Here is a 21,497-nt window from a genome sequence, read left to right as displayed (position 1 = left end):
GAGTAATATTTGGTAATTAATTAAGAGTTGGGAACAGTGCCACCAACCGCGGCGGCGCCACCGATCTTGTCGGCGTCAACCACCAAGTTTATCAAGAATCTCAAAAATACCAATTTACGTATTTTCCCAATTGGAAGAAATCCATATTCTAATCCAAATCTAGCCTCTCAACACTAAACTCTCTAGAAATTTAAAATATACTCCTAGTCTGTAGTAATATTCTTTAATTGAAGATATTTCGCATATTATTACGACAAATTGCTGAAAGAATTATTGATTTGATCAAACTTTGTAGTAATTTTTATGGATGATTTTAAAATTTGCATAACATACTATAATTTCACCAAACTTTATTGGATTTCTAGCAATTATTCCTATTATGTATCACAAATTAAAGTGATATTTTTAATTTGAGGGCGTCTTAATATTTACAAGTAACAAAATCATATAGATGTAACTACATTTTATTACAAAAAAATTATCAAATTCACATCACGTCTTGGTGTCACTAAATTGATGCGTCTCTAGTAGACTATTTTATTGTAGAATAATGAAAACTTGTAATCAAGGCGACCAAGAATATTATTGCAAGCCACTATGGCATTTTTGCATGCTCGAATAATAATCTTGAGTGTCCTAGATTTAATTTTTATTTCATATTAAAATCAAGAATTAGGTAATCCCATCGAGATCAGTTATAAGAAATTAAGTAGTGTCCCCCTAGCTACATCCTTGTGTGTGTCATTATAGTATTTCTTGTAATTATTCCATATGATTTCTAACACCTATGTTTTTAACGTGTCAATTGTGGCTTGATCGAATATTATAGCATCTACAAAGGGTAATACTATTTTTTAATAGTAATTCGACTACAAAAAATAATGAGGATACATTATATGACGATTCATTATAATTGAATAAATATTTTCCATTTCTTTCTGTATAAGATAAAACAAAACAATACTTAATATATAATCATTCAAATTCGAGTTAGACAAAAAAAGTAAAACATACATTGAATTTAGTAGAGAATCTACGTACATCAATCAATTGTTGCTTTGTCTTTATGATGGTAATTACTTGTTGTCTTCTCTCTCTTGTTAAAACTTTATACATATTAGTTAAATAAAGTTGCATCTAAATAAAGAATGGTACTAACTTTAAAATAATGAAATATCTACGGGTGATTTTTGTAGGTATTAAAAAAACTAGAGCTAAAAATGCCTAAACATATGAAGAATCTTCGATGAATAAGCATTAGATAAATATGCCCTAACTAGCTTTAAATCTGCATCGATACAATGTATTCATCTGTAATTTTGAACAATATAAATAAAATTGCGTAATTATTTTTGGATTTTGAGAAATTTCCCAACTCATTATTTTCTTATTATGAAATCCACTATGTCCACATCAAGTATCATACTAGGAGATGACAACAATTTTATTTTCAAATAAATAAATTTTCATTTTAAGAAGTTTATGATGAAATTTGGAGCTCCGTCTTTTGTTCTATGTGATCTCGTGGTCAATCTGGTTGCTCATAAAACCAATAGGGACGTCGAGAACTCATTCTTTAAAGCTTAGTTTATAAATTAAAGAGTGGTATCTGAATTTTCATTATTATTTAACGTAAAAATGGTTTATGAATATTTTGAGCCTTTCTTTGGTTTGTTGGGTACTCTTCTTGGATTTGTTTGTTTAATTGTGTTTACTAGGTTACGCTGGTTGTGTTTGCTTTGTGTATTAGTACTTTTTTTGTTTTGGTGATTTTATTTTGTTTATTTTAAATTGTGTACTCATTTACACTGTCTTTTCAATGGTTTGACTCTTTCTTTTATTGAAAAATTAAGTTTATGCTATAATAATTTCTAGTTTCACATTTTACTCGGTCATTAACACATAGTATTTTATTAAAAAAAATTAACACATATATTTATTCATTTTAATTTTTTATGCAATAGTTATGTGTATGCACACTTGTCGAACTCTCCTGCGTGTCACTTTTTTTAGCTTTGATCATTTTCTTTTACGTCTAAAAAAGTAAAATCATAAATATGATAATGTTACTGAGTATGTCGAACTCTCCTACTCATCACTAAAATTTGAATTTGAGCAATTATTCATAATCGAAAAGTTAATCGTAAATGTAATACTATGATAGTTATCTGAATCCTGAAGCCATCAATAGGCCAAACAACACCAAATATTCAAAAAAAATTGAGTCTTTAACTCAATTTCCAATAGTCTTATATATTTGATGTGGAAACGTAGATTTTGAGTGATCAGATTTTGTCTTCCGATTTTTATTTATTTTTGTTTAAGTTACAACTTGCTTATTTCCCCCTTTTATTTTGTGTAATAATACTTGTAAGTTACTTAGTTATTTAGTACTACTAATATATTTCATTAGATCCCTTGCCAAATCCAAATGTATTCCAAAAATGCACGTAAACATAAGTAATGATTAATCAAATGAAATACCAACTGATGTCGTACGAGCTTATACTAACTGAAAAAAACACAGTTTTCACTATTTATACAAAGCCTCATCGAACCTAAAGATATTAGAGTGCTTTGTTCGATTTCTCAGTCTGTTTTTCCAAGTTAGATGTGGGTTTCAAGTCATTCCGAGACGTTGACATCTCCAGCTTCGTCGATTATAACTGGACCAAGATTAAATACTAGGCTTCATATAATTGTAAAACGGATAGATGGTTAGATATTTTGTTGTCAGGGATGTTTGATCTATATTTATTATTTAGCTCGTTTTGTACTAAAAAAATTATACTAAGAGTTTTCAATCAAAGAATCAGGCACACATGCAGAGACAATGGGCTTAAGCAATTTGTGGGCCCATTTAGATTTTGGAGTAAGTGTTCCCCAACCCCACAACTTAACTACCCATGTCTTTCTGTATTATTTTAATTTTGCTTACCTGTAAGGGCCCAAGCCCAGGCCCAATATCACTTCAGTGGGTCCCATTTTAATTATGTTCACAAAAATTTTGTAAGTTCGATCTAAATATTGTCTGGGTTCAAATTACTAGGTTTGAAGAGTGTAGTGCACATGGTGGAGAATGTAAGCCTAATTGAGTCGCTTTGAATTGAACTACTTGAATTGAGTATGAGGGTGTGTTTGGTACAATAAATTTGCTATTGTGTTATAATTACAATATTTAATTTAATTTGAAATTATAATAGTCAAATTCCGTTTAAATCTTTTGTTCCACATAATTAAATAATTGATATAAATTTATAATTGTAAATTTGAAAAGTGAAAAGTAACACTAAATATATAATATATCATTGAAATGAAAAATGAAAAGCCAAAAAAAGAGGCTAAAATTTAAATTTGGGGGAGAGGCCTATGTGAGTTTTACTTTCACGTGAGTGTGGTGCATGTTTTATGTGTGTGCTCAAGCCCAACACTCAACTGGCGACCCAAGCTCGAGCTCGTACATATAGTTTTGCAAAGTGAGATCTCTAGCTTGTGGGGAAACTAGGCTCAGGCTCAGCACATGTACAGTCTTGTACCACTCTAAATTTTAGCTTGTGCGATATTTGGAATACATTTTCAATTATTTTAAAAGGTAGGGATTTTTTCTAAACATTTTTGAAGTTGAACCATTATAAGGGTCCGTTATTAGACAAACTAGATCAAAATATAATTTAGTGGCCCAAATATATTTAATAAAAACTTGACGTTAAATAAGCCATTCCAAATTAAATAACTTTGCAAAAGGAGCCCAAATTGAACTCAATAAAGTTGAGATTCTCTTAGGAAAAAGTTTGGTACAGTTCAAATAATTCATATTGTAGGAAAAAGTTTGGCCCAATTCAAATAATTCATCATAATATTAAAGTCCAAGCACTCTAATAATATTAGGTACGTACCATGGTATCATGGAAATAAATTTATTGCACCTTTAACAAGTACAATAAATTATAAATTTTGAGGGAAAAGGAAATAAATAACGTGCTACTATCAATCTTTTGTTGAGTTTGAAATAGCTAATAAAAATGTATGCACTAAATACAAAGATAAAAGAAGTGAATACATTTAATTATTGAAAAAAAAATGTATGCAGCAGACATCTGTCTGTACCCATTGTATTCAACTTATACTACCAATATGAGTTACATTAATATAGTTAAACTACCGTAGATGATATACTATGCAACAAAACTCCCAGACTCACAGACATAAATTTTAACTTATGTGAATTGTAAAATTACTGTGACTTGTCAGACTTTTCATTCTTTTTTGGTGAAGCTTTTAATTGGTAGCAACAGAAATAGGAGACAACATGAGCTGTGCCAATGAATTTATATTGTGCAACATAACATTATTAATCGATGCCAATAAATTTACCCCTTTTTTCGCATTTAACATATTTACTGTTTTTTCTTGAGTTTTTGAATTATGACCTTAAAATTAATTACAATTATGGCTTTGTAGACTTTAGTTTCTAGAATCAAAGCCATGTTTCTCGATCTCCAAAAATATTTAGCCTACTACAAATCAAAATATTGACTCACTATCATTAATTTTTTTTAAGAACATGCTTTATTGACGGAATGAACAACAACTTAATATTGTGTTAATTACAAATCAAAATATTGGCTCACTATTATTAAATTTCTGTCCGTGCTAACGTCGATATCCGTCGGTAATATTTTTATTTTTCGTTGGTGGATGAAATACATTGGTAATCGGTCGATAACATGGTCCATCGACGAATCTGTCTCTTGGTAACTTGTAATTTTTTAACAGTGAACCACGGTAAATCATGCATTTAAACATCGATAAATCACCCAAAAGGGTTAAAAATAGGAAGAAATTTACATATTCATAATATGCATAAAAATAGAAAAAAAAACTTTATTTTAGATTCTCTCTCTCAACCACATACCAAACCCTAGTCTTAATGCCACCAACTACTTTAGTGAGCCCATGTTGCCCAACTCTATTTAAATCCCTCCTTAGTTACACAACAACCTCACACATATTGATCCAAACAATCAAACTCCTCAACCACACTCTCCCCACCAAAAAAAAATTATAAAAAAAATAAAAAAAATGCATGCTCGTCGGCATTTCGACTCAACGTCGAAATACACGACGAAGGATCGATCAAACGACACCGTGGTGGCAACCCTAGACGGCACCCTCCTGCGGTCTAGGGATGCCTTCCCGTACTTCATGCTCATGGCCCTTGAGGCCGGGAGCCTCCTCCGCGCCCTAATCCTCCTCGCATCCGTCCCAATTGTCTACCTCGTCAATCTCTTCATCTCCGAATCGCTTGCCATCCGCATCTTCATCTTCATCTCGTTCGCGGGGCTGAGGATCCGAGACGTTGAGCTCGTTTCCAAGTCCGTCCTCCCCAAATTCTACGCGGGGGACGTGAATCCGGAGACGTGGGAGGTGTTCAATTCTTTTGGAAAGAGGTACATCATTGCATCCACTCCAAGAATCATGGCTGAACACTTTTGCAAGAACTATTTTGGGGCAGATAAGGTTGTTGGAACAGAGTTGGACGTCACAAAATGGGGGCGTGCCTCGGGATTTGTTAAGAAACCGGGAGTTATTATTGGAAAATTTAAGGAAATGGCTCTTGTCCAAGAATTTGGTTCAATTTTGCCTGATTTGGGACTTGGAGATGGGGAGAGTGATCACCATTTCATGTCCAAATGCAAGGTACCAATAATCACTTCATTTTCTATATTATTTGCATGTGTAGATTGGTTTTCCGATCATTCGTGTATGTTCGTTGTTTTTGTGTGATTTTACCTTTGCGGTGAATACTTTATCGTGTATTTTGTGATTGTTGTTTACAACTATTTCTATTTTTTTAACTGCTTATAGGCTGATATTTTGCTACTCTATTTATTTGGGTTAAGCATTTTGTAACACGTAAAAAATGTGTTCGATGTATATTTATATGTGATACTCCTATAAACTAATGTTTATTTGAATTTGATAAATTGGCTATTCTAACTATATGTATCGAGAAGTTAGGCTAGTGGTTGAAAAGTATTTGATTTTAGTTCCATTTAAATCCTCCTTGCTGTCAATACCTAGTGGCAAATTATTACTATATTGTATTTATATCTTTGGCTAAAAAAGGGATGGTATGTAATTAATAGACACCAATCATATTTACTTCAACTTTTTATCCAGAAGTAATATCATCCCTATAACCCACGTAATTGGGACCCATATTCATTAATTGTACACCAAAGTAGTGTAGATTCAATTCATTTTCGTATCATTAAAAGATTTAAGCCATGTCCATGTGTATATTTTTCGATGTGCATAGGCATTGTAAATAAAAGATTTGTTATAGAAATGTAACAAAATATCTTGTAACATTTCAATTTCTATTTAATAATTTCGTTACTCAATCCTAGTGTTAATTATGCAGGAGGCATACATGGTGCCAAAGGCTAGAACCGAACCCCTACCAAGAGAGAAGCTTCTATCTCCGGTCATTTTTCACGAGGGCCGCCTAGTCCAACGGCCAACGCCACTTGTCGCACTTGTCACATTCCTATGGTTGCCGATTAGCTTCGTTTTGTCTCTTATGAGAGTTTATCTCACAATCCCTCTTCCCGAAAAAATTGTATGGTACATCTACAAACTATTAGGTATCAAGCTAATCGTGAAGGGAAACCCACCTCCGCCACCCACACCAGGTAGCGGTGGTGGGGTCCTTTTTGTCTGCAACCACCGGACCATCCTTGATCCAGTGGTCGTTGCAGTGGCACTTGGTCGTAAGATTAGTTGTGTAACTTACAGCATAAGTAAGTTCTCCGAGTTCATTTCACCCATCAAAGCAGTCGCATTGTCGCGAGAGCGCCAAAAGGACGCCGACAACATAAAGCGTTTGTTGGAGGAGGGCGATTTGGTCATTTGCCCCGAGGGGACCACTTGTAGAGAATCTTTCCTCTTGCGGTTCAGCGCACTGTTTGCCGAATTGAGTGACCGAATCGTGCCCGTTGCAATTAACGTGAAGCAAAGCGTGTTTTACGGGACGACGACCCGGGGATTCAAGTTACTTGACCCGTATTTCGTGTACATGAACCCGAGGCCTAGTTTTGAGATCACGTTTTTGAACCAATTGCCTCCGGAGCTCACAATTAGAGGCGGGAGGTCTGCGATTGAGGTTGCGAATTATATTCAAAGGGTTTTGGGCGGTGCACTCGGGTTCGAGTGCACCAGTTTGACCCGAAAGGATAAGTATTTGATGATGGCCGGAACGGACGGGAGGGTCCGTTCCGACAAGGAAAAAGATTTGAAAGAAAATAAGTGAACTATATGTATTTGAATTGTTTAATTAGTTGTGGAGTTTCTTACTTTATTATTTAAAGAATCATGTACTCGAATCGAATTCCATGACAAAATACGATAAATTGAAAAATATGCAAATGGATGTTCGAGCTTGAGGTTCTAAGCAAAGTTTGTTGTAATTTGTTTAATTTACTTTATATATTTCAATAATATTCGTGTATATGCTCCATGTGTATATTGTAAATTACACTTTTATACTTCTATATAAAGAATTAATTATAAAGAGCCCATAGAGTTACAATTGTAATAATAGGTACTCCCTATACATTAGCAACATAGAAAAAATAATTTGTTATAAAAATTTTGATTGATTTATTAAATGAATAGTATTCAACTTCCTCAACAACTCTCTCAGCTACATTATTGTCCGTTTGCGACACTTATTACTCTAACTTATATTTATAAGAGAAATGTCATCTCGGTGCATGATTTTTTTTTCAAAATTATTTAATTGTCCAAGTACTCCATTATCAATTTATCTCTATTCACTGCATCTATGTCATGTGAAAAGCATAAGTACTTAACACAATTTATATTCATTAGGTTTACTATTTATAAATTCGATCAAATTCCTAGAAAATAGTTGTGCTACGTTTGAAAATGTATTGAAAGGGAAGATGGAACAAATGATAGATTGCGTAATCTTTGATTTTTTTTTAAAGAAAGTAAAGAAAGAAAGATTAAAAACGAAATGAGGAAGTGCAGATGAACGTGTGTGAAGTGGATATATTTATGCATAAGAAATGAATTTAATAAAAAAAATCCGACTAGCCATTTAAGGCCGTTGTGCGTAAGTACGTCACTACTCGTCGACGGACCATGCGTTGACGCTTAGTACGCAGAGTCATGCTTTGGGTAGACGCTAAGTACCAACTTATACTTAATAATGGAGTAGATCAACTTCGAATACCATGTCTTAAATTATTTATGACTTTTCCAATAGTAGGGGTTGTTCGACTTGGTATAAATGCTAATATAATTTTATTGTATCGACTAAAATTGAGGCTGTCACGCGTTGTAGGCGTTACTGCAATTAATTACGTAATAGTGATCTCTCGCAATTTATTTATCCACATTAGTTTCGCAATGTACAATTAGTGTACCAATTTAAAACGAAAAATTCCATAATTGCACTTTGTATAGTGTTAAACTTAAACCTACTATAGAAAAAATTTAAACCTACTTAATTATTGCTTGTTAATTAATATCATTTATACAATTATACCCGATCAAGATGGATTAATGATCTTGCAATGTTTCATATCTTCGTGACATACACACATATGTGTTTATAGTTTGACGATTTGGTTCTGATCTATGTCCACTACCACATATTGATGTGTATTCATATAGTGATGCAGATAATATTATTGTAAATTTCAAATTATTTTGTTTGAATAAAATGCTTTGATTTATAAAATTTATTTTAAATTACAATAATTCCGATTTAACAAAAAAAAGAAGAAGCTAGAACTATTGGTTAAAGTATAGAATATATTTAGGTGAAGTATTTTTTTGAAGTTTAAATATTACATTTTTTACAAATTGTCTGTCCATGAGTTTAATCGCCTTTCTTTTCTTTTTTTATAATTCATGAGAATTTTGTATTATTTTCATGAAATATAGGTATTAACTTTTCTACAATTATTCATTACAATGCTCTCACTAATAAACACCAGAATGAATAGTTAGTTGCAACAAATTCCGGGGTGTGAGCATTTATGTCTCCATAAATTAAGTATTACATTTATTTGTCACATGTATGATCAATTAATCTATTTTGAGATGTTCTTTATTGATTCGGTTCAATAGTTGAATGTGAGATGTTATCAATTTTGGAGACTAATAATTGAAATAATATCTTTTTAATCAAAACGGGGGCGAATCATTCATGTGGTGAAAACATCAAGAATAAACTAAAAATAATTAGACAAAAACTTTAAAAGTCTTGATTTATAATTTTAATAAACAACATAATACTGTATTTGCTAATCCATTATTTAGTTATTAACTGATCTACGTCGATAATTCAAAAACTTTTTTATAGTTCTTAATGACCATCCATTCTTAAAAAAACAAACACTCTCCAATAATAAAATATAAAAAAAAAACTAAGATTTTTTGAATAAACGTTGGTAAATACTTTGAACAAATTATTGATATTAATGTATCGCTCAACCAATCGAAAAAAATCTAGAAAAATGAATTATTTACATAGGTTATTAATGAATCCCACGTGGTCCGCCAACTGTTCGACGAATTGATTGCCTGATTTCAACCATACATTTTCTTCTTTCTTTTCCAGCCTCAAAGCTTCTTCTTCAATTAAATGAAATAAAAACCATGAATTCATGAGAATCTGACTTGTATTGTGAGCTGGATGACCAATCATACGTCAAACAGAGCATACATTCACATATAAGATGCAGTACTAAACAGGTCAGGCATTCCGATTTAAGTTCATATCAAATCCGACGACAAATTGGAAATTCATTTGTACTTTTATTGAATCCGAATATTTGATCTTTGTAATTTTTGTAACTAAACTTTATCTTTTATAACTATTCCTGTGTTTTATTATATTTGGATCCGAGTCATTATCCTCGGTCGTATGAAGCACGTTAGGATTCACGGGCGTGGTAGGATGAAATTTCAAATATAATGTTTTTTTATGAAAAATGAATTTTTTTATTAAGTTCAACATAAATCAAATGAGAGAATATCTTTTGATTATGCTACGAAAATCCTAGTCCAAGCACTCGGGCTTAGGCATGTGCAACTATTAAATGCAACTAATAAATGTGAAGAAACACAAGAGATGTAATTTAATTGAGTGACAATGACTCTATACTTAAATCAACGATAATAGGTTCAATCACTTTGAATCACTAAATCGCCGAAAAGATTAGTTATTGGACCGCTAATAGATACTTTGGATTTAAATTATTAAAAAAAAGAACAGAATAAACGTGAAGAAAAAAAAATCTAAGTCTTTAGAAAAGTGAAATAATGAGGCTTGGTCCTTAAACATAATTCCATTTATGCATATAAAATAATCTCATTTTTTTAGTTTTTATTTTTTTATCCATCCACCAAAATTAATTCCTTAATAAAAATATAAAGTTATTTATAATTTATTATTTCTTCGTCCGCGATTAAAAGTTCTAATTAAGTTCTGCACAGGTTCAATTTTCTTTTTCTTTTTCCTATTTTACACAATTTATCTCTTTCTTCCACCAACAAAACTATTTTTAGTGGACGGATGAAGTACTTGTTAACAAATACTAATACTACTCAAAATCTAAGTATTATTTTATATAATTTATTTATATAAAATGTTTCACATTTCTTTCATACTCCATTTGTACTAAATGTTTAAAGTTTGCATTACAAAAAAGTTCATCCACAATTTCAATTCAATATATTATGCCATTCTATGTGTTTTGACATTAAGCTTTTATCTATATAGGCGTACTAACCTGAAATAATGAGGAAAATTGTGTAATTAAAATAAAATAATATAATAGAATTCCTCCGTCTCAACTAAGTTGAGTTGTATTTCTTTTTAAGCATAAACAAAAAATTTATTAAAATAAAACACGAAATAAATTTTTTGTATCGTATAAATACTTATAAAATATTTTGTATTAGTTGTGTAATTACCCAAAATGTTATCATCCTAAAATTGATCACATATTTAATGGCCCAAAAATAAGGCCCATTTTCATTTCATACTGGGCCTAAAACTTTTGGCCCATGAATAATATTACAATATGGAGTACTATCATTAAGGCTGTTTCTCTCTCCTCCATCCCATCTCCGTCGCCCGGAATTTCTCGCCGCCGTCGCCGTCCAAAACTTCTAGGTTTTCTGCGACTTGACGATTGATAACTTCTCGTTAGAAGTTTTTTTTTTTTTCCAATTTGGGTACCTGTATATTAGATGTCAATGACAATTTTATGATACTACAAAGCCATTGAGTTTTACTTGCAATGAGATTTAGGTTTGTTGGGTATATTTGTAGTTGATCTGGAAGGCATACGTGGATTTTGAGCTGAGAGTAACGTAGCTGAATGAGCTTGTTCTGTATGCGCATAAACTGTTTGAAGAAATTACTGACTTAAAAACGCTTCAATTTTGATTTATTTTTGATTTTCTGGTTTTTCTCAGGAAATCCCAGTTTCAGGAGTGAAGTTTTCATCTTTTATTCAGGAAGTTTGGCTGCCAGGAAATAGTTTAATTGAGAGCAATGGGGAAAGCGTCGAGAGATAAAAGAGTAACTTCAGCTCCTCTCCATTTTCTTGCTAAAGTTTCTCCTTTTTCTTTTTTAATACTATAATATTAGTGATGTGTTTCCTATCTGGGATTTTGTTTGATTGATTTTTTCAGGATATTTACTATAGGAAAGCCAAAGAGGAAGGATGGCGTGCTCGGAGCGCCTTCAAACTGCTACAGATTGATGAGGAATTTAACATATTCGAAGGTTTGTAGGCACTGGATTGATCCTTCAATACATTCAGCGTGTTCACTTTATCTTTATTTGATTAAATGGTGCAGTTTCATTATTATGTTATATAAAAAGTAAATGATAATGTGATGTTAATATACAGGGGTGAAGCGAGTAGTAGATTTGTGTGCAGCACCAGGGAGCTGGAGTCAGGTATCTGTAATTTGGTGATGAGTTTATTAAAAGTTAGATGTTGATGGGATATATGGATTTCTTATTGCTGGAAGCACTCATATATGTTGAGAGAAAATATAAAGACGTTCATATATTAAAGAAAGTGACAAATTTCAAAGAACATAGTACATATCATATCAAAGACATGAACAACAAAGGCACACACACAAACAAATTCTATATCAAAGCATTCCCATTCAGAGTAAACTCATCCATACCCTTGGGAGTTATGTAGTTCCAGAACAAATAGTTTGAACTTTAAGCCTCTGATACATCACCATTTGAACAACTTTTGAAACAGATGTAACAGCATCACAAATATTTGTGTTCTGAAGTTATGCTGATGCGATATCTTTTATTTTTCGTACTTATTCAATACAACTTCAAAAGCTTCCTTCTTCCCCAACTTCTCAAGGCTATTGTATTCTATCAAAACTATACTTTCCTAAGCACTATCTATCAACGATTTACACTTCAGTAGATCTTATAGTTGCTTTACTTACCTTTTTTTCTGGGCGATTCTTGCATTTTTATTTCCTTTCACTGAACCTTGTGTGCCTTGTCTTCTATCCAGGTTTTGAGTCGAAACCTCTATCTCCCAGCAAAGCTCTCACCTAATTCCAAGTATGCCTGAACAGTGTATTTTCTTACTATTGCGCTCATTTCTGTGTTGGGATGATTTAATCTATATTTTACACATTGGTGCTGTATAGACAATGTGCTCATAAGACTCACCCTCCGTGTTTGTGGTCCACTGATCCTTGATTCAACTCTTAATATGTAATTCGAATATCTAATCAGCTGCTTTAACTTGTGTGACGGTGTCTAACAATGAGTATTTTGTCGTCTTGATAACTTGCAGTGATAGTGATCTACCACTTATTGTTGCAATCGATCTCCAGCCTATGGCTCCAATAGAAGGTGTTATTCAAGTTCAAGGGGATATTACCAATGCTCGCACTGCTGAAACGGTGTGCATTTTCTTCCTGATCTATCAGACTATATGTTGTTGAGCTTGTGCATGTGATTAATCTTTAATCTCGAGGCCATCCATAGGTTATTCCTTACTTTGAAGCATGAATAGTTTTGGGATTCGACTTTTAAATTTCACTTTCCTAACTAATTACAAAATGCAAATTGGAATTTGGGGAATCACAAATAATTGCAAGGTCTGATTAAGCAAGAAGTTGGAACTACCAGTCAAAGCAGTCTTGTGCAATGGCCACACCCACATAATTTATAAATCTTACTTTTTTCAATTTATTATCATCCATGTAGATGTTATTTCAAATATTCCTGCTTATGCTGATTGTCATTCGTCAAGCCTTCTAAGTCCTTGAGAAGCATAGAAACTTAATGCACTTATTCATTGTTTTTCTTGTTCATTTCTGCTATCACCTGAACAATATGAATTTACTTGGTCTATGTGTATGGGTCCTAAAACCCAAAATCTGAAGTTCTATTTGAATTGTATTTTTCTCGTATTAATATCTCCATTATAGCATTCAGATTCTTAGTTTATCTATCACATCGCATTCTTTTAGGACCTCATTCCAACATTCCATTGTTTCTCAATCTTAGGTCATCAGACATTTTGATGGAGGCAAGGCCGATCTTGTCGTGTGTGATGGAGCACCTGATGGTTGGTCGAATAATCCTCAACTTAGACTTCCTTCTACTCTATAGTACACATATTCTGTTATTATGATTATCATCCATCTCTAAACCTGTTTCCTCTCCATATTTCAGTAACTGGCCTACATGACATGGATGAATTTGTCCAGTCCCAACTCATATTGGCGGTTAGTATTATTATCTTTTGTTTGCTATACTGGAGATTTTTGTATGCTACTGGAGATTTTTGTATGCATTTATTTCTAAAACAGCAGTATTTGTGTTTATTTGCAAATTGAAATCCTATGAATTTTATTGTGAGTAAAGTCTCTTTTTGGTCCTTAACATATGGTGATTTTATGATTTTGGTCCAGAACATTATCTTTTGAATTATTTGGTCCTGAACAAATAAAAATGGTCCGGAAATGGTCCTTTTTTAACGCCGTCGTCACAAAACTAACAGTCAAACACAATTAACTCATTTTTGACCTAATTAGTATAATAATCCCAAATGAATTAGAATTTTCATCATTTCTAAATAATTAACCCAAAAGAACGTGTCTTCTTCCTCGTTACACCAAGAACACTCAACAATCCAAATCTCTCTTTCTTCTTCCTCATTGCACCAAGAACACTTAACAATCCAAATCATTCAACCCAAGAATACTTCACGAACCCTAGTTCTCTCATTTCATTTCATTTCAAATACATGGAGAAGTCTCATTTCCAATTTGGTTTCCGGTTCGAAGCAGGTCAGACAAACATTCACTACGTCGGCGGCTTCCTCTTCACCAGCTATGGTGGCGCAACCCCATTCCCTGCCACTCCCCCTTTCTGTTCCGCCGCACACTCTTCCCTCCCATCCTCCCACCTCTGCGCTGTCGCTAACTTCCCCCTCGAAACCATCAAAATCTGCACTTGCCACAAGTTTCCGGCCCCTCCGAATATGCCTACGACAGCGGCAGCTTCGTCGCTAAGCTATACCATGACACCCTCTCCTCCCCCCCTCCTTAAATCTCCTCAATTTCACCTTCGGTTGCGCTCATTCCATCCCCCGGGGAAACCCAGTAGAATCGACACAGGCAAACACACATTAATTTTCTATTTTATTTATTTATTAATCTATTTTCTAAATTATTTATTTTCTAAATAATTTAAATATTCTAATAAAAAATTGTTAATCCGTCAAAACTCACTTAATTAGTGTTGGCCGTCAAATTTTGACAGTTCCGTCCATAATGGACTAAATCCGGACCATTTTTATTTGTTCAGGACCAAATAATTCAAAACATAATGTTCTGGACCAAAATCATAAAATCGCCATATGTTAAGGACCAAAAAAGGACTTTACTCTTTTATTGTTAGTAAATATGAACAATATTTGTGATGGGAAGCTTAATTTGAATAGTAATCATGAAAAAGAATGGAACAAATGCACTCGTTTAGTCAGTTTTCCTTTTCACTTGCAATGTATTCTACATGTTCACTATAATATGGTGTATGCAAGTTCATTATTGTCTTTTTGCTCATAAACTCTTCTCTACATAAGATTTTCATTTTCAAGCCTCACTCTGATGTGAGGATTCCCAAACATACTCGCAGGCATTGACAATAGTTACCCACATTCTTAAGAGAGGTGGAAAGTTTATCGCAAAAGTATTTCGAGGGAAAGATACTAGTCTCCTTTACTGTCAGGTGGGTTATACTTGTATAGCTCACAAATCTATTGTGTTAGATTATTACTAGTAATCTATTCTCCTGATTCCTTTACTGACGTCCGATTCTTCTTCTGATTTGGCTGCAGCGTAAATGCCCTCAGTTTATTTTCTTTTTCATATTTTTCAGCACTACTCTGACCTTCCTATCAATTGTCATTATAAATCTTGAATTGTTAACATTTCAGAGAATAATAATGTCCAACATAACTATTGTCTATGAAAACCTTGCGGCATGCTAAATAATTCTCCTCTGTTTGCTCCTTCCTGACAGTTGAAATTATTTTTCACGGAAGTAACATTTGCAAAGCCAAAAAGCAGCCGCAATTCAAGCATAGGTAATTGAATTCGACTCCATAAGCATAAGCATAATTCGTGCATCTTCGTGCTATTTAAATGCTTTTTTCGTTTCCTTGTACAGAGGCTTTTGTGGTATGTGAGAATTACTCGCCTCCTGATGGATTCAACCACAAAGATTTGCATCTTCTCCTGGAGAAAATTGGTAGTCCTTCTGGTGCTGACGATCTAGGTAATTCTGATGCCATTTTTTTGGGTTGATCATAGTTTGTGTCCCAACTTTCAGTCTTTTATGATTTATACCCTCTATTACTGAATCCGGTGGCAGAACGATGAATACCTCGCCGGATTCTTAGGTGTTGCATACGCGAACTTTTGTTGCTGTTATTTAAGAATCCTCCTAAGAATCTAGTGAAGTGGTTCATCATTTCATCACTGGATTGTATAATGCTGGAACTTTTTCAATATTGGGGGTTTTTTAATTGAAAAGGTTTGATAACTTTTTTTGAGAACCGCTGGTTGAGGATACAAACTATGATCAACCCTTTCTAAATTGAAAAAGAAGATGCATATAATAAGTGCGAAAAGCCAGCACCTCAAAGAGTAGTTTCATGGAGTATTTTGTTTTTTCCTCTACTGTATTCTCTGACCATAAGTTTTGCTAACAGATTGCAGCAGCGGGTGGCTTGAAGGGCCTAACAAGGTGTATATCCCATTTTTGGCGTGTGGTGACCTCAATGGGTTCGACTCAGATCGTTCATATCCACTTCCCAAGCGTGCAGATGGGTCGTACCAGAGCTTAGATCCTGTACAACCTCCTATTGCGCCCCCGTACAAGCGAGCTCTGGAGATGAAGAAGGCTTCCAGCCATGGAGTTCAAGGTCTTGAAAAACTTTCCCTTGATCCATGAGAAACCTTCTTTGTTAGATGAAAATATACATGCAATGATGCAAATACAAGTGGTTGCTGTATGATGGATTTAAATTATTAGGCGGTGATTCTTGATATTTTCTGGAAATTTTGTACCATCACATGTAACTTATTAGTATTGTCAATCTTTTCAAGATTTTAGCCCCTTGGGGATGGCCTCTTGATGGTGGATAAACAACCTTACGATAGAGAAGTAATTAACTTAATGAGTCATGCTAATTTCTACTATGTTCATCATTTTTCAGTTTATGCATGACATCCGTGCGCAAGACTCAAGAGCCATGCTAATCTTCTTATATTGTATCAATTTTATTAGATAATATCTCTGAAGGGATCAGAGCTTAGTTAAGGTAGTGCCTGTGGATTCCCATCGACTAAAAAGATAAAAGAAATAATGCAAACCTTATTGAAGTCGAGAAATAATTGTGATTTTTCAATGATAAATTAGTGGAGCACATACCGAATTGTGGACGGCCGTACTCAAATTATAGATTAGTAAATCGAATTACCACCTTTTTTTTTGGGGGGGGGGGTATTACTTCTTCCAATAAAATAATAGTAAGTACCACTTATTAGTTAATTAATTAATAATAAAACATGATGTTCTGATATCCCAACACAAGCTTGTCTAATTAAATTAATAGCTCCCGGCCCGGACCAATAAAAAATGAGTACTCCACTATTTATTTTTTGACCATATTATGGTCGAGAAACATTTATTTTTCAAATATTATGGACTGACAATGACCATCAATTCGAAAAATAGTTTTACAATTAACATCACTCTATTATATAGTAATTCCTTCCTCCCAAGATAGTTGAGGCATTTTATTTGAGCACAGAAATTGATATGTTAAAGGTTAAGTGAAAAGAATTTAAAGTACAGAGAAGATAAAGTTTTTGGCAAAAAAAAAAAATAAACTCAACCTTGAATCAACCCAAAAATATACTAGTACTAACTCAACTATCTTAAGAAGTAGGGATTACTACTAGTATTTATTATGATCGGTCATAGTCAAATAGTTTTGTTAATTTCAACTTAATTCATTCATTTCATTTTGGAAAAATCATGAAACAATATTTCATCAATTATTTGAGGCTATCAAAGAAGAAAACTAGAAGTTAACCTTTCCATGCCTAATCAAAGCACAAATACATGATCTTGAGCAAATTCTAAAGAAAAAACAAAATATCAAACATCATAATACTATTAGTATTATTTTTCCCCTCTATTCGATTTTGTTACATAAGGAGCGTACGTATATCTAGCAAGAGCTGGAAAGTGAATTAGATCTTTGCAAAGAAGAAGAAGAAGAGTTAAAGAACTCGATGCAGTCTTCAATGGCTTCAGCTCTCCTCGAATCATCAAGCGTTTCCGCATATGATCGAGACCTTCCCAAACTCGCCGACGACGACACTTTGCACGAGCATCTCCGCCTCCCCGAAGCCGCCGGCATGGCTCTCGAAACCTTTTCTCCGATGAACTTGAACAACCCTTTAAACGCCCATGTCTTCATCATCACCTTCTTCTTTTCTTCTCCAACTTTGCCACCGTGGTTCAGACACACTCTTCTACTCATCATCATCTTGTCTTTAATTTGGACTTTGTGTGAAGAGAAAGAGAGAGAGATGAGAAGAGGAGACGATGGCGAAATAGGGAGTGGTATTTATTGGCGAAAATATGTGAGTGAGGAAAAATAATCACTAAATGAAAAGGTAAATTAGAAATAAAGACAAAGGGTGGATTAAGGTTGTTGACTAGAAAAGTACTCCTTGAACTTCTAAAATCACCATACCTTACCTTATCTATATCTAAGTTATACATAAATTTCATATTGTTACTTTCATTTCAATATACTACTATCTTAGTTTCGATACCTTCTTTTTTTGATATATTGTAATTTTACAACAGACCAAAACTATCGACATACCGATGTGCAATGATACTGAAATTATTAAATTTGTATAGAAAACTTTTACTTAATAATTTTAAACGTATGCATAATAACATTCTAGAGTAATGGATCTTATTTTTGTAATTGTCATGATTATAGAAAATGACTTAGCAGATCAAATAATTTTTTTTGAATTTAACAATTTGACATCTCATTGCATTTTATTTGATCATTTTAGACATTTAAAGTAATCTTATATTGAAAGTTAGTCATTATATATAAATAAATATATTAGTAGAATTTTAACATCTATAATATAAATATATACCGATTATGCGAAGTACTAGTATATATCGATATTTTGGTATGTTCTAAATGTCTAACACTTTGGTTGCACTGTATATGCCACTTTTTTTGGCATATGGTATTTATCAGAAAAATATTATACTTTCTTGCATAAATTCTGGTATACCTAAAATTCAGTATCTTTTACTCCATTTTTCGTTACTACTATATCAAATTTTTGATATTTTTCGAGATCCCTAGTTTTTCTGAATGTGTTATTGAGTTTAAAATTAAGTAGTACTACTTGCTTCACAAACTGTCGTAGGATATGAAAGAGGTACTTTTACTTCAGTCACTAGCATACGATTAGGTTTAGAGTAGAAGTAACTCCATGTAAAGATAGTTTATATTTTACCTTAGTTGGTGCTACGTTTTCATACATACATTGTTTTCTTACCTATAAATACAAATGTACTAGTACAAATTTTACTCACAAGAAATCAAGAAATCTTTTGTAATATGCTAGTTTTTGTGGTCAAAAGAAAAGAGAATATGGAGGGGCCATTGAGAGCAACAATACATTAAGTATGTTACCTTTATTTCACCATATTACCATCACAATAGCCCAAAAAAGTGATTAATGGGATTTGGGTGAAAGCCAAGAGATACCCTTCTTTCTGTCTCATCTCATGTATCATAATCTTATTTTCTTGTTGTTTTAAATTAGGGAAAACGGTAGAGAAATATATATATTTGTATATTGTAGAGTTTGGATTTGTTCTCAATTATCGTAGGTAGATTATTTTTGTAAAATTGTACTATATATGTGATATGGTAGCCGAAAAATCATGTGTGGGCATCATCGCCATCACTTTAAATGGTGTAGTCTATTCACAAAGAAACTGAGCCGACGAAAGAAATATACTACAGTACTTGAAAAATCAGGTGCGAGAGAATCAATTTATTTATTTGCATTATTAATTACTATCAAAATATAACATATTAATAATATGAGCAAACGAAATATGTGATAAAAAATTAAGTATATATTGTCTTTTGTTGGTAGTAGTATTTATTTTGAAATTTTGGGACCATGATTCAGCAACTTTATGTGTGCCCATATTTCATCTTTTGTTACCTTTATCTACCTTGAATCACAAACATTAAAGCTCTCCTCTGCATTGGAATTAATGTTTATGTTTGAATGGGAAATTTCCTTTTTGACTGGAATTTTCTGCCTCATTTAACATTTGGTTGAACAGGATGATAACTGCAACTTCATTATGGTTGTGCAGTTTTAGACAGTGAAAAATAAAGGAATTAAATCCTTTTTAAATTTATTTTTTTTCAATGGTGTAGGTCATAACACTAAAGGGACATTATCATGACATAGGTAGACATTATCATGAATTTATTTATTTTGGTATTATTTTATGTCGATAGTGCTGAATTATATGTCAACATATGATCTTCATCTTGTATAATAGTGGTATAATATTTTTATCAGTAATTTGAAGGTCACTGAAAAGAACATTCAATAGAGAAGAATTGAGAAAATAGAAATCAAGTCATCTTTCCATTTTTCTTAATTGGAGTATATCTTTTAAATGCAGAATCTTACCATTTTTTGCATGAAGTGATTGAGCTGAATTTGATTCAGCCAAATGCAGATTTTGTACTTTGTAGTTCAATAACCCAATAAAAAACTGACCACTGTAACAAAAAAAGGTCCAATTGTGACATAATTTTTGAAAAATTAGAAATGCCATCAAATAAAATAGTGACACATTATAAATGCATGGCTAGCATGTCATTAAATTTAGTGATATTTAAAAGTCTAGCTAATGTAAATTGTAAAGTGAAGTTGTGAATTATAAGCTGGTGTCTCAATTTCCCATTCTCAACTCATCACTTCATCTGCACAAGATTTTAGTAATATCAGAGGCTGATTTGAAGGCTATGAACATGTTCCTCGCTGCTCTCTTTCTCTTTGTGTGATGTTATCTATTTTGGTATTCAGATTGAATTCATGTAACCCTTTGCTGCTTTGGAGTTATTGCACTTTCTAAATAGCCTTGTTGTCTGTCCTCCTTTTAAAGAGTTAATTTTGTCATTTTGAGTTGTCCACGATTTAAAGAATCATTTACTATTCTTTATCCACTTTTAAAATGCAAACCCTACATTCCACTAATTTTGTGCACACACAATCTATTACTAATACTACTAAAATATGAGTCACACATTCAACTTACTTTCTCCATATATTTTTCTTTACAAAGTCAACCAATTTTTTAAAATCTGCGCCGATTCAAAATGGTTATTTAAATGGTAAACGGAGAGATATTTTTGTTCATTGGCTTAGAGGTTGTTAGCTTTTGCTTGGGTTTAAACATGAGAAATAGAGGATTAAGATTATGAGCTATTGATTTTGGAAATATAAAATATTCTGAGTAAATTATGTAAAAGAAAAGAAATTATACATTCTTCCAATAAGACATTTATTGCAATTGGACAAAACAAAATACAGGCCGATTTAGTTTGAGTGGCAGAGGCCCATATTATCACGTTGAAAATATGTGTCCAATAAAATAGACAGACTCTAGATTTGAAAATGAAATCAGTTCAAACTTTGGATATAAAATTATTACTGTACTAAGAAAATCAAATTTTAACTGTGAATTATATATGAAAACAATAAAACACCGGATAGAAAACTAGTAAAAGAAG

General features: G+C 32.8%; 2 protein-coding genes across 3 annotated transcripts; both read left to right on the top strand.

Annotated features, from left to right (window-relative positions):
• Positions 1-5,001: 5,001 nt before the first annotated feature.
• LOC125217815 (glycerol-3-phosphate 2-O-acyltransferase 6-like) lies at positions 5,002-7,431 on the top strand. The gene is made up of 2 exons (XM_048119353.2): positions 5,002-5,700; positions 6,428-7,431. Exons 1-2 carry the CDS (start codon positions 5,083-5,085, stop codon positions 7,313-7,315), a joined length of 1,506 nt encoding a protein of 501 aa, XP_047975310.1. The 5' UTR covers positions 5,002-5,082; the 3' UTR covers positions 7,316-7,431.
• A 3,668-nt stretch (positions 7,432-11,099) lies between these two features.
• Positions 11,100-16,818, top strand: LOC125218314 (S-adenosyl-L-methionine-dependent methyltransferases superfamily protein). Of its 2 annotated transcripts, XM_089064970.1 has the most exons (13): positions 11,191-11,218; positions 11,378-11,439; positions 11,524-11,629; positions 11,743-11,836; positions 11,964-12,013; positions 12,609-12,658; positions 12,897-13,005; positions 13,616-13,676; positions 13,784-13,836; positions 15,251-15,343; positions 15,638-15,701; positions 15,785-15,892; positions 16,329-16,818. In XM_089064970.1, the coding sequence occupies exons 3-13, from the start codon at positions 11,603-11,605 to the stop codon at positions 16,568-16,570; spliced, it is 951 nt and encodes a 316-aa protein (XP_088921096.1). In that variant the 5' UTR covers positions 11,191-11,218; positions 11,378-11,439; positions 11,524-11,602; the 3' UTR covers positions 16,571-16,818. The 2 variants fall into 2 exon arrangements, with proteins under 2 accessions (XP_047975915.1, XP_088921096.1); XM_048119958.2 differs by lacking the exon at positions 11,378-11,439 and having other exon boundaries at positions 11,100-11,218.
• Positions 16,819-21,497: the final 4,679 nt, after the last annotated feature.

The sequence above is a fragment of the Salvia hispanica genome, chromosome 1, assembly GCF_029641045.1.
Source record: "Salvia hispanica isolate PSC_SH4W2 chromosome 1, Shi_PSC_v1, whole genome shotgun sequence".
Classification (NCBI taxonomy): Eukaryota; Viridiplantae; Streptophyta; class Magnoliopsida; order Lamiales; family Lamiaceae; genus Salvia; species Salvia hispanica.
This window is presented reverse-complemented; position numbering and strand designations above follow the sequence as displayed.

Coding starts and splice junctions, on each gene's coding strand:
- LOC125217815 (XM_048119353.2), top strand. CDS start 5,083: ATGCATGCTCGTCGGCATTTCGACTCAACGTCGAAATACACGACGAAG. Junction 5,701..6,427: donor ATTTCATGTCCAAATGCAAG/GTACCAATAATC, acceptor TTAATTATGCAG/GAGGCATACATGGTGCCAAA.
- LOC125218314 (XM_048119958.2), top strand. CDS start 11,603: ATGGGGAAAGCGTCGAGAGATAAAAGA. Junction 11,630..11,742: donor AAGCGTCGAGAGATAAAAGA/GTAACTTCAGCT, acceptor TGATTTTTTCAG/GATATTTACTATAGGAAAGC. Junction 15,344..15,637: donor CTAGTCTCCTTTACTGTCAG/GTGGGTTATACT, acceptor CCTTCCTGACAG/TTGAAATTATTTTTCACGGA.